This window comes from Nycticebus coucang, chromosome 1 (assembly GCF_027406575.1).
Source record: "Nycticebus coucang isolate mNycCou1 chromosome 1, mNycCou1.pri, whole genome shotgun sequence".
Classification (NCBI taxonomy): Eukaryota; Metazoa; Chordata; class Mammalia; order Primates; family Lorisidae; genus Nycticebus; species Nycticebus coucang.
The window spans coordinates 168,619,443-168,633,119 of record NC_069780.1 but is presented as its reverse complement, the minus strand read 5'-3'; the positions used below and the strand labels follow the sequence as shown (position 1 = coordinate 168,633,119).

General features: G+C 39.3%; 1 protein-coding gene across 1 annotated transcript in view; it reads left to right on the top strand.

Moving 5' to 3' along the window:
* TARS1 (threonyl-tRNA synthetase 1) overlaps window positions 1-13,677 on the top strand; it is a 33,087-nt gene that overhangs the window by 14,141 nt on the left and 5,269 nt on the right. Inside the window, exons 4-16 of the mRNA XM_053592517.1 lie at window positions 33-156; window positions 5,207-5,328; window positions 5,809-5,926; window positions 6,172-6,236; window positions 6,319-6,397; window positions 7,089-7,235; window positions 8,651-8,749; window positions 9,942-10,108; window positions 11,865-12,027; window positions 12,122-12,259; window positions 12,872-12,949; window positions 13,083-13,183; window positions 13,276-13,380. Coding sequence (XP_053448492.1) covers window positions 33-156; window positions 5,207-5,328; window positions 5,809-5,926; window positions 6,172-6,236; window positions 6,319-6,397; window positions 7,089-7,235; window positions 8,651-8,749; window positions 9,942-10,108; window positions 11,865-12,027; window positions 12,122-12,259; window positions 12,872-12,949; window positions 13,083-13,183; window positions 13,276-13,380 — 1,506 coding nt within the window. The remainder of the gene's footprint in view (window positions 1-32; window positions 157-5,206; window positions 5,329-5,808; window positions 5,927-6,171; window positions 6,237-6,318; window positions 6,398-7,088; window positions 7,236-8,650; window positions 8,750-9,941; window positions 10,109-11,864; window positions 12,028-12,121; window positions 12,260-12,871; window positions 12,950-13,082; window positions 13,184-13,275; window positions 13,381-13,677) is intronic.

Here is a 13,677-nt window from a genome sequence, read left to right as displayed (position 1 = left end):
TGTTTTTATATATTTGTCTATATTTTTTTAAGTCAAGGCTTGGCTGACAACACCGTTATTGCTAAAGTGAACAAAGTGGTTTGGGACCTGGACCGCCCTCTGGAAGAAGACTGTACCTTGGAGCTTCTCAAGTTTGAAGATGAGGAGGCTCAAGCAGTAAGTTTTTACTTAATATTCATTGAATTTTACCCTGAAGTTTCACATTTGTAATCTTTTCCAGCTCATTACTGTTGCCACTGGGTGTCTCAAATTGACTGATTTCTTGTCACATTTGACATCTTTATTGTGTCCTTCATTTAGACAATGTAGTAAAAGGCTTGCCTTAGGAAATTCAGAGGTAAAGTTAAATAAACTTATTTTCATTATTAGATTCTTCAGCGGGGAAAATTTTATGAATTCCCTCCTGGGAATTTTATGAACAACTTAGCAAGCAAGTAAAAATTGTTTTTTACACTATCGCACTTCAGCAGGGTGTATACCTTTAACAGATAAATTTGAACATTTACTTAAAAGTACTCCTCTTATTGGAAAGTTTATTTCTATGCTTTTTCTCATCATAAGTGTACAAATCTGGACAGAACTATAAAAATCAACCTGCATTTGGTGGCAAAGTTTTCTTGGCTATATACCATATAAAGAAGAAGTAAATATTTTGTTTTAGTGATATGGTTCAGTGGTTTTCTAGTGTATGTTGGAGTACGTTCTTTATGAGAATTTTTTAGCATCACTTTGGTACCTTAATAATCTTGAAAACATTGCTTTGGTTTTATATATATATGTATAAATTTTTTAAGGCAGAGCCTCAAGCTGTCACCCTGGGTAGAGTGCCATGGCATCACAGCTCACAGCAACCTCGAACTCTTAGACTCAAGTGATTCTCTTGCCTCAGCCTCCCAAGAAGTTGGGACTACAGGCACCTGGCACAGTGCCCCACTATATTTTGGTTGTAGTTGTCATGGTTGTTTGGCAGGCCCAGGCTGGATTCGAACCCGCCAGCTCTGGTGTATGTGGCTGGTACCTTAGCTGCTTGAGCTACAGGTGCCAAGCCACTTTGGTTGTATTTTGACTCATCTGAATGAAATCAAGTACTGTTATTTTATTTCATTGTCCCCGAGTTTGTCCCTGTATTTTATCATTATTATTATCATGGTGTTGGCACTATCAAGTTTATCTCAGTTGTTTGGAGCCGATTAAGGAAAAACACTAATTCTTTTTTTTTTTTTAATCAATCAAAATTTAAACATTTTAATCATTAAACATTAAAGGAAAACTAGAACAAAATTTATATGATCTTGGAGTAAGCAGGCATTTCATAAGGCACAAAAACCATTGACCATATTTTAAAAGTGAGAATTGGACTTCATAAAATTTAAAACTTTTTTTTTAATAAATTTTTTTTTATTGTTAAGTAATAGCTGTGTACATTGTACAATCAAGGGGTACAATGTGCTGGTTTCATATGCAATCTCAAATATTCTCATCAAACTGTTCAACATAGCCTTCATAGCATTTTCTTAGTTATTGTATGTAGACATTTGTATTCTGCATTTAGTAGGGTTCGCCAGTACTCATGCTAAGATGCACCCTAGGTGTGGCCCCACCCATTACCCTCCCTTGCTCTCCCTTGGCCCTTTCCCTATATTCCTGTGCTATAGTTGAGTTACAGCCTTCATATGAAAGCTATAAATAAGCTTCATAGTAGGGCTGAGTACATTGGATACTTTTTCTTCCATTCTTGAGATACTTTGCAAAGAAGAATATGTTCCAGCTCCATCCATGTAAACGAGAAAGAGGTAAAGTCTCCATCTTTCTTTAAGGCTGCATAATATTCCATGGTATACATGTACCACAATTTGCTAGTCCATTCATGGGTCGATGGGCACTTGGGCTTCTTCCGTGACTTAGCAATTATGAATTGGGCTGCAATAAACATTCTGGTACAGATGTCTTTGTTATATTGTGGGTTTTGGTCTTCTGGGTATAAACCTAGTAAAGGAATTATAGGATCAAATGGCAGATCTATTTTTAGGTCTATTAAGTATTCTCCAAACATCCTTCCAGAAGGAATGTATTAGTGTGCATTCCCACCAGAAGTGTAGAAGTGTGCCCTTTTCTCCACATTCATGCCAACATCTCTGGTTTTGGGATTTTGTTATGTGGGCTACTCTTACTGGGGTTAGGTGATATCTCAAAGTAGTTTTGATTTGCATTTCTCTGATGATTAAGGATGATGAGTTTTTTTCATGTGTCTGTAGATCGTGTGTCTGTCTTCTTTAGAGAAGTTTCTCTTCAAGTCCTTTGCCCACCCTGAGATGGGATCACTTGTTCTTTTCTTGCTTATACGTTTGAGTTCTCTGTGGATTCTGGTTATTAAACCTTTATCGGAGGTATAACCTACAAATATTTTCTCCCATTCTGAGGGCTGTCTTCTTGCTTTACTTACTATGTTCTTGGCTGTGCAGAAGCTTTTCAGTTTGATCAGGTCCCAGTAATGTATTTTTGATACTGCTTCAACTGCCTGGAGAGTCCTTCTCATAAAATATTCACCCAGGCCAATTCCTTCGAGAGTTTTCTCTGCACTTTCTTCAAGTATTTTTATAGTTTCATGACTTCAGTTTAAATCTTTTATCCAGTGAGAATCTATCTTAGTTAATGGTGAAAGGTGTGGGTCCAGTTTCAGTCTTTTACAGATTGCCAGCCAGTTCACCAGCACCGTTTGTTAAATAGGGAATCTTTTCCCCACTGAATGTTTTTAATTGACTTGTCAAAGATAAAATAACGGTAAGTAGCTGGATTCATCTCTTGGTTCTCTATTCTTTTTCAGACATCTACTTCTCTGTTTTTGTGCCAGTACCATGTTGTTTTGATCACTATGGATTTATAGTACAGTCTCAGGTCTGGTAGCGTGATTTCTCCTGCTTTGTTTTTATTGCCGAGTAATGTTTTGGCTATTTGAGGTTTTTTTCTGATTCCATATAAAACGAAGTATTATTTTTTCAAGATCTTTAAAATATGACAATGGAGCTTTGATCGTAATTGCGTCAAAATTATATATCGCTTTGGATAGTATAGACATTTTAACGATGTTGATTCTTCCCAGCCCTGAGCATGGTATGTTTTTCCATTTGTTAACGTCTTCAGCTATTTCTTTTCTTAAAGTTTCATAGTTCTCTTTATAGGAGATCTTTCACGTCCTTTGTTAGATAAACTCCCAAATATTTCATCTTCTTTAGCACTACTGTGAAAGGAATAGAGTCCTTGACTTTTTTTGGCTTGGCTGTTGTTGGTATATATAAAGGCTACACATTATGGGTGTTAATTTTGTAGCCTGAGACATTGCTGTTCGTTGAATTCTTGAGACATCTTTTGGGTTACTGCTTGGAATTCTAATTTGATCTTATTTGCTATCCAGATTCTGAATTGGATTTCTGACATCTCAGCTATTTGTTTGTGCATGGGATCTTGTGTTGTGTCTGCCCCATTGTTCCTTGGGGGAGTTGATCTACTTTGATTATTCATATTGCCAGAGTTTTTCCTTTGATTTCGTCTCATGATTGTTTTTCACCATTGCCTCTGGCCCTCCTCAGAGTTGGGGTGGTTTTTCTCCGAAGTTAGACCCTGAGGGGATCACGCTATTGTTGCTGGATCTTTGTAGGGAGTGACCCTGTGTAGCTCTTCTGGGGCTGCCCCAGCCAGGGAGTTCTTGTTGTGGGAGCAGCTCTGAGTGTGACACCCCCAGATCCAGCAACAGGGCGGGGGGTGGTGCACACGGTTCTGGATGTGCCTGGCCTCCAGTGACTTTGGCACAGAGAGCCCAAGGCTGCAGCAGTCTCTGGCCAGGAGAAGGGTTCTGTGCAGAGGCAGGCAGGGCTCCGGAGGGCACGTGGCTACCAGAGTCCCTAGCCAGAGGAGCGGGCATTGTGGAGGCAGGGAGGGTACAGGAGGGAGGACGCGGGGTTGCACGGCTCCCGGAGTTCTTGGTCAGGGCATGGGGAGGCCCAGCGGGCCAGGTAGCGGTCCCGGCGCAGCTCTTCCTGAGCTCGGGGCGGGTGCTGATGGTGGTCCCAGCGCAGCTCTTACTGTGGTCCCGGAGTATGCCATTGACTGGTCCAGGGCAGCTCTTACGGAGGTCCGGGAGGGTGCTGATCGCGCGTCCGGGGGCAGCTCTTCTGGAGGTCCAGGCGGGTGGTGATCGCAGTCCTGGCGCAGTTTTTCCCCAAAACACTAATTGTTAAGTGATGTTCCGTAGCTGAGTGTGTGTCACACTATCTGGGACATGAGCCTGGGCATACTGATTCAAAAGAACCTGGGCCGTTGCAGTCAATAAGACAGTTTTCAGGGTAGCACCCGTAGCTCAGTGGGTGGGGCACCAGCCACATGCACCGAGGCTGGCGGTTCAAACGTGGCCTGGGCCAGCTGGGACAACAATGACAACTGCAACAACAACAACAAAATAGCCAGGCGTTGTGGTGGGCGCCTGTAGTTCCAGCTTCTTGGGAGGCTCAAGCAAAAGAATCCCTTAAGCCCAGGAGTTTGAGGTTGCTGTGAGCTGTGACACCAGGGCATTCTACCCAGGGGACAGCTTGAGACTCTGTCTCAAAAAATAAAATAGTAGAGTTTTTAGGAAACAAAATCTGTCTTTAATTCATGATTCTGGATTGAATATAGTTAGTTCGAAAAAAACTAAACTGGATGATTTCTTTCTTTCTTTTTTTTTTTTTTTTGTAGAGACAGAGGAGTCTCACTGTACAGCCCTGGAGTAGAGTGCGTGGTGTCACACGGCTCACAGCAACCTCTAACTCTTGGGCTTACGCGATTCTCTTGCCTCAGCCTCCCGAGCAGCTGGGACTACAGGCGCCCGCCACAACGCCCGGCTATTTTTTCTTTTTGTTGCAGTTTGGCCGGGGCTGGGTTTGAACCCACCACCCTTGGCATATGGGACTGGCGCCCTACTCACTGAGCCACAGGCGCCGCCCTAAACTGGATGATTTCTAACCTACAAATACAATATAATTTAGTAATTAGAAGTCTTTTAAATTACTTTGGCTGTGGAAAGAATCACACTGTAGTATAGATTTATAAATTTAGATTTTTATGTATTGGATTTATTTAAAAAAATTTAACCCTCTTGTTTCAAGCAACCATATTAATTCAAAATTTGTTGTATGCCAAGATCCAAACCATCCCTGTTTCTTTGAATTTTCAGGTATATTGGCACTCAAGTGCTCACATAATGGGTGAAGCCATGGAAAGAGTCTACGGTGGATGTTTATGTTATGGTCCGCCCATAGAAAATGGATTCTATTATGACATGTACCTTGAAGAGGGGTATGTTATGTAACTGGATAAAGAACCATAAAGTCTGAATGACTAAGTTATTTTTAAAGACCTAAAGGAAGAGCAGCATAGAGCTCATTGCTTAATAGTCACCAGGTATTCCCATTACTAAAAGTTGAAGTGTCGCAATTTTATTTGAAGTAATACAGACTTTGATGAGATGTTCTAGTGATGGCAGTGGACCCCTAATGTACATTACAGAATTAAACAAAACTGGTGCTCTCCTTGCCTTTAAACCTGGCTAACGTTAGGGGCTCACTAGTGGGAATGGTCACCAGGCTGACTAAGGCAGAAGTCACTGAAGATATAAAACAAAAATAACTTATAAAAAAGTTTAGTTTCAAATTCTAATGTACGTTGCAAAGATCTAACTTTTTTTTGCATTAAAGCCCTTAAATTATCCCAAATAAACATTTCTTTAAGGCTTGGTGTAATTAGACTAGAAAGAGATAATACTTTCTTCTCTTGTAGGGGTGTGTCCAGTAATGATTTCTCTTCTTTGGAGGCTTTATGTAAGAAAATCATTAAAGAAAAACAAGCGTTTGAAAGGTTGGAAGTTAAGAAAGAAACTTTACTACAAATGTTTAAGGTATATTGAACCATAATGTATGACCTCCACTTTTATATCATTCATGAATGTTATTCGACATTAGACCAGTAAGGTTTTATTTACTATTTTGTTCTCGGATGTTTTTAATGCGTGAAATATTGACACGTTTATATTTATACAATGCTCTGATAAGTTATACTTGGAGTTATATTTTAGCTATAGTATTTAGAGGTAAAAATTAAGGGAGGATTTTTTTTTTAAATATGTTTGTTTCCTATTTTCAGTACAATAAGTTCAAATGCCGGATATTGAATGAAAAAGTGAATACTCTGACTACCACAGTCTATAGGTGAGAACATCAAATGTCATGAAATGCATCTTGTGCGTACATCATTTTGTCTCTGTTAAAATGGTTTTCATTTTATCTTTAGGTGTGGCCCCTTAATAGATCTCTGTCGGGGTCCTCACGTCAGACACACTGGCAAAATTAAGACTTTAAAGATACACAAAGTAAGCAATGTGTTTTATAAAAGACCCTGTAAAAACATTTGTGTCATATAGTTGTGTGTTTAGACTTCACTGATTTCTCTTCTCTACCATTTTTATCTTGCATATGCAAGGATGTCTTTTTTTGCATGCTGTCCACTAGCTGGGTGCTGTATGTCATTGGTCTTCTGTAACTTGAATTCTGTAAGGAGGGATTGACTCACCATCACCAGAGTGAGCACAGAGGGATGAAGGTTTGGGGGATTCACACAGTCAAGCACTCAGAAAGCTTTGAGATTCACTGTAGGAATATATGTACTTTTGCCCTTTCTATGTCTAAATTGATATCATCCAAGTTCTTTTTTGAAACAAAAACGAATCCTGACAGTTTTATACTAGTTCATAAGCATTTTGTGGTAATAAATAAAATGCACTTTAAATCAGGATAGTAACTGGCTCATTTCAAGTTTTTTTTGAAATCATTTCCATTTTTGCTTAGTCAATTTCTGAGAAATGCCTTTGCTGTCGGTGTAATGTTTGTGGAATTATGGTTTGAGTGTGTATTGGTGGGTGGGCATTTTTTGAAGGAAGAAAACAGTCCACTTTGTGCTACAGAATGAATCTGACCACCCTAGTTAGCCTTCAAAGCAATTAGGAATTAAAATAAGTGAAATGTTTACAAATTTGAGTGTTTCATGGTTAATTTTTTTTCCAGAATTCCTCCACATACTGGGAAGGCAAAGCAGATATGGAGACTCTCCAGAGAATTTATGGCATTTCATTCCCAGATCCTAAAATGTTGAAAGACTGGGAGAAGTTTCAAGAGGAAGCTAAAAACCGAGATCACAGGAAAATTGGGAGGGTATGTTAAAAACCACTAATGTGTATACACTGAGTTTTCTTCAATTTCATATGAAATTTAGCTGTATTAACTATGAATTTCAGTTTGAAGGAATGCTATGTAGCTTTCAAGTAATTGGTGCTATGTCCTGTGTGAGCTGTAAATACTAATTGCCCACATGATCTTTCTGAAGTGTGCTCAGTGCCACACAAAAATGTGTTTTAACTACTTTGAGAACAAATGCTGATGACATACAGTTTTCTTTAAAAGAACTATGGTGGCTTTTCATACAACTGGGAGAACTAACTAGACTTTGGAAACTGTCTAGTCTCACAGATTTATCTTAAAAAGGTGGAAACAGAATCCCAGAAATTGTTGCCCAAGTTAACACAGCAGTTGTTGGATTCTGTTCTATCATTTCCTTCACCCGCTGACTGGCCTCTGAATTGGAAGCCAGTTTGATAAAAATATTCCTTCCTAAAATAGGGTTTGTTCTGTCCTGGGGTTCTTGGCTGTTAGCTCATGAAGCTTGAGCTAGAGGCAGCATCTGGTCACCAGTCCTCCCTTGGCTGCCCACCATTCCAGCCAGGAACAGTGGTGAGCCCTTCCTCAACGGCTCTGGGCATTTGTTAAGGGAGTTATCCGTCAGCAAGGAGTCAGAGAGGGTGTTTTTTATTTTTTTCCACCATCACCCAAAGCCAGTTAATTTCATCTCCAGCATCTATTTTGTTATCGGTGTCTTTTTCTCAGTTTCTTTCCTCCCCTGCTTGTTAAAGAAAGAAAGAAAACAAACACTAAGATTTTTTCATTATTATTATTATTTTTGAGACAGAGTCTTACTCTGTCACCCTTGGTAGAGTTGCATGGTGTCATAGCTCATAGTAACCTCAAACTCTTGGGCTCCAGTGATCCTCTTGCCTCAGCCTCCTTGGTAGCTGGGACTACAGGCGCCTGAAACAAAGTCTAGCTATTTTTACAGACAGGGTCTCACTCTTGGCTCAGGATGGTTTGGAACTCCTGAACTCAAGCAATCCACCCACCTCTGTCTCCTAGATTGTTAGAATCCCAGGTATGAGCCATCGCACCCAGCCGAACACCAAGACCTTGAAGCTTTAAGGAATTAAAAACCATGAGAGCTGCTGTAGTAGATAGTGAGAGAACTGAGTCGCTTGCTCCACATCGTTGTTGGGTGAACGTGCCTGGATTGAGGAATGTAACAGTCAGGAAATGTACTTTTGCTAAGTTGTAAATAACTGCGATTCGGCACCATTACATTGTACACCAGAAATAAATATTGACATCGGTTCTTTAATTCAGGATTGGTACTAATTGAAATATAAGAAGACAAACCATATTCTGAACTCAAGAACACTGAGGTTTATGTTGATGAGATAGACAATGTATATACACATGCTTTTTACTTTTCTTTTACCCAGGACCAAGAACTGTATTTCTTCCATGAACTCAGCCCTGGAAGTTGCTTTTTCCTACCAAAGGGAGCCTACATTTATAATACACTTATGGAATTCATTAGGGTAAACCATATTTATTTTCTTATGAAGATTTAGGATATAAGATGATTTTATTGAGTAGTTCTGCTAAAAGGAAAGATAATCTGTATTTGAGAAGAAATACAGGGTGGACATAAAGTTCATGTGCTATTTAAAATAGTTTAATATAGTAAATTGCACATGAACTTTATGTCTACTCTGTATATGAAATGCTAAATAAAAGTAGAAGTCTGAGGTCTCATAAATTTTCTGATGTGTGATTTTGTTTATGGACATGGATGTATATATGCAGAGGGACACTGAGCTTGAGGTGGGACCTTCTGTCCTTACATAAGAGCTCTGCCCTCTTTAACTATTCATTTGTATTTTCTTTGAAAAAAGTAAGTCTTTATATTGTTTTCAAATATGAGTTTATAAAAAATAGTATAACCAATATCTTAACATACTTAACACCCAGATTTAACAAATGTTTACTTAAGCTATATTTGCTTCAGGTTTTTTGTTAAAAGGTTTATAAAGCTCTTCTTTAGGACCTCTTCCTAGAGGAAAGTACTATTTTGGAGTTGGTATGGATTCCTTTTGCCCATGTTGTCTACATTTACCCTGTATACGGTAGAACTTCCATAGTTGAGCACCTCTTTACATTGACCTGGTAGTCATAGATCCAGACACTGACCACATGTATATATCAGAACAGTAGGCCTAGTTCCTTACCTTGACCACTTCTGTATAGTGACCATTTGTTACAGTCCTTGGGTGGTCAACTTACAGAGTTTCTACTTTGTATGTATCCTTAATTTATTTATGTGCTTATGAATTTCAGATTAACATATATGAAGCCTCATTGTGTATCAGACTGCACTGTGGTTGTTTTTGGATACTTAGAGATCTAGTTTATTTTCACTTGTTACATATTACTTGCTTAACTGCCACAGTGCTCCCATTCCTGTCCTGATGGATACATGATGGATAGTGATGTATGATTTTCCCAGTTACTAGCCAGCTGCAGTAGCATTGTTTTTATAAGCCTCCTTAGGCACGAAATGCAGAGTTTCCTCTTTGGCATGTCCTGGGTCATGTACATATGCACACATGTGTCATGGCATATATACATCTTGAATTTCACTAGACAGTGTAAAATTGCTCTTTAAATTTTTAGTCCCACAAGAAGTGTGAGCATTTATTTGCCAACTGTGTATTGTTTGTTTTCTATCAGAGTGAATATAGGAAAAGAGGATTCCAGGAGGTGGTTACCCCAAACATCTACAACAGCCGACTCTGGATGACCTCAGGCCACTGGCAGCACTACAGTGAGAACATGTTCTCATTCGAGGTGGAAAAGGAGCTGTTTGCCCTTAAACCCATGAACTGCCCAGGACACTGGTATTACTAAGCAGCTTTGCGTTTCTATTGAAGATTTTTCATGTGCTATAATTAGTCCTAGATTACTTTCCCTCCTTTAAAAGAATTTGGTTAGAAACAGATTACCTAATCAGAAGAGTATTTAAATGCAACATTATTATTGTATTATAATACTTTCCATTTCTGGTTAGATCCGTAGATCTTTAGACATTCAATAATGGTACTGGGGTTATAGCAGTGTAGAAGACAGGATATATATAAAATAAGAAAAGTGGATGTGGAGCTTAGTATATTATCTATATTTAATTTTTTTTTTGTTTAAGGATCCTGTTCTGGGCCAGTGCTCTGGAAGGCCAAGGCAGGAAGCTTGAACTCAGGAGTTCAAGCCAGCCTGAGCAAGAGCAAGACCCTGTCTCCACTAAAAAATTAGCCAGGCGTGGTGACAGGCCTCTGTAGTCCCAGCTACTTAGGAGGCTGAGGCAGGAGGATCCCTTGAACTCAGGAGTTTGAAGTTGCTGTGAGCTAAGCTGAGGCCATGGCACTCTTATCTAGCTCAAGCAACAAAGTGAGATTGTCTCAAAAAAACAAAAATAATAATTCTAGCTGGACATGGTGGTTCATGCCTTGTTATCCCAACACTTTGGGAGGTCAAGGCAGGGAGGATGTTTGAGGATAGAAATTTGAGACCAGGTGGGGTAATGTGCTATAAGACCTTATCTCTACAAAAAAAAGTTTTAAGAAGATAACCTGTTCTATAAGAATCTACTGCAGATAAATTAACATCCTTAGAACATCTTCCCTGCTTTGAATCTACTCCAGAATGTTGGGTAACAAGCAACTTGGGAGATATGGGCAGCTCATTGTCTACAGCTCCTAGGAGCCACGTCTGTAGGGCAGAGAGAGGAATCTCCCCAAAGAAGCTGGGTCCTCATACCTCTGCCTCGAGTCGCTGGGACTACAGGTGTGCACCACTGTTTCCAAATAACTTTTACTTTTTAAAAAAAAATTTTTTTGAGACAGGGTCTGGCTATGTTTCCCAGGTTTGTCTCAAACTCAAGTAAACTCAAACACCAAACCTGCCTAGATCTTTAGGTTCTGAAGCATCTCCAGACTAACAAGGAAACTGAAGCACCTTTGGGACTGACAAGAGAGTAGATCTAACTTTAGTTTTTATTGTTACAAATTTTTTGTACAGGGCGGCACCTGTGGCTCAGCGAGTAGGGCGCCGGCCCCATATACCGAGGGTGGCAGGTTCAAACCCAGCCCCGGCCAAACTGCAACAACAAAAAAAAATAGCCGGGCGTTGTGGTGGGCACCTATAATCCCAGCTGCTCGGGAGGCTGAGGCAAGAGAATCACAGTAAACGCAAGAGCTGGAGGTTGCTGTGAGCTGTGTGACACCACGGCACTCTATCAAGGGCAATAAAGTGAGACTCTGCCTCTACAAAAAAAAAAAAAAATTTTTTTTGTACATAGCTATGATTTTAAAACTATGAGACCTCAAATTAATGGAAATATTCTGCACAAGGACTTGACCCCCACTTAAGGGAATATATTTTAGCTGTAGTTGGTTTTATTATAATTTATCTGCTGTTTTATTCATGCAAGTCTTCCATTGCTATATGAAGCCCAGAATTTGAGGAATGTTGTTCATATGGCAAGTAGACTGAAGGGCTTTTTGACAGCCTTTAATCAAATTAAATGTAATATTAGCAAAGCAGTTTGTTCTTAAGAAGTTTTATTCTAAAAGAAGTGGATTTTACTTCTTTTTTCTTTAGCCTCATGTTTGATCATCGGCCAAGATCTTGGCGAGAGTTGCCTCTGCGTTTAGCTGATTTCGGGGTACTTCATAGGAATGAGCTATCTGGAGCACTCACAGGACTCACCCGGGTACGAAGGTTCCAGCAGGATGATGCGCACATATTCTGTGCCATGGAACAGGTATGAGACTCCGTGGAATAAAATAATTTGAAAGAAGTTATCAACAAAGTCAAAGAAAATAAATAGCACTGTTTTTTGTTTTTTTAATTTAAAGATTGAAGATGAAATAAAAGGTTGTTTGGATTTTCTGCGTACTGTATATAGCGTGTTTGGATTTTCTTTTAAATTGAACCTTTCTACTCGCCCAGAAAAGTTCCTTGGAGATATTGAAGTATGGAATCAAGCTGAGAAAGTAAGTGGTATTTTTCAGCATACTTTGAAAACTGTTTGACTGAAATTGGCTTAGAAATTGGTGTAAGAAAGCCAAATCTCTTTAAAAGGATAAAAGCAAAAGGAAATTGGAAATGATTTCTAGGCTTGAGTAAGCTAGTTTTTTTCTGTATGATGTTGTGTTTCAGAAATGATTGAATGGTTTAATATCTTTCAGGCTTTGAGCTTTAAAGGGATTTGCGCGTGTTTAGGTAAAGCAGAGACTAGTAATCCATGAAAGTAATCATGTTATTTTTTGTTTCAAATTAGGCTAGAAGGGAAGTTAGAGGTGAGCAAAAATTATAGGCCAGGTGTGGTGACTCACACCTGTAATCCTAGCATACTGGGAGGCTAACGTAGGTGGATTGCTTGAGCTCAGGAGTTCAGCCTGAGCAAGAGTGAGACCCTGTCTCTGAAAATAGCCGGGTGTCATGGCGGGTGTCTGTAGTCCTGGCTACTAGAGAGGCTGAGGCAAGAGGATTGCTTGAGCCCAAGAGTTTGAGGTTGCTGTGAGCTATGACACCACAGCATTCTACGAAGGGCAACAAAATGAGACTCTGTGCCGAAACAAAAAATATTTTTGCTTTATCTTTAGCAACTTGAAAATAGTCTGAATGAATTTGGTGAAAAGTGGGAATTAAACCCTGGAGATGGCGCTTTCTATGGTCCAAAGGTCAGTACCAAAGTATATTTGGGTAATGTGATTTTCATTTCTGGTTGAAGAGATTACTTTAAAATAAGAGGAAAATTACTTCAAATCTAACTTAGGAGCTGAGCTTTAATAACAACAGCATTTTGCTTCCTAGATTGACATACAGATTAAAGACGCAATTGGTCGGTACCACCAGTGTGCGACAATCCAGCTGGATTTTCAGTTGCCCATCAGATTTAATCTTACTTTTGTAAGGTAAGTTTCTGGTGTCTGCTCTGAATATTCTTCAGGGACATGTAAGGGAAAATATATATAATAAGGCGAGAATTTTTTTTTTTTCGTTATAGCCATGATGGTGACGATAAGAAAAGGCCAGTGATTGTTCATCGAGCCATTTTGGGGTCAGTGGAGAGAATGATTGCTATCCTCACTGAAAACTATGGGGGCAAATGGTAAATTTTGTCATTGTTTTTGTCTGATCAGTATAAATTAGCTAGAAGAAATATCCACTGTTTGATCTAGTTGTGAGATATAAAAGGAGAATGATTTAAGTTGGTCACTTCCAATTAATGACAGATGTTTAGTAAAAAGTAAGGAATCACGATCTAAACCCAAATTAAAGAATATCTGTTATAGGAGTAGGGGGCCGGCCGCGTATAATGGAGGTGGTGGGTTCAAACCCAGCCCCAGCCAAAAGGGAATTATTTGTTATAGTCCAGACTATTACTATTTTAATTTCAGAACTTGAT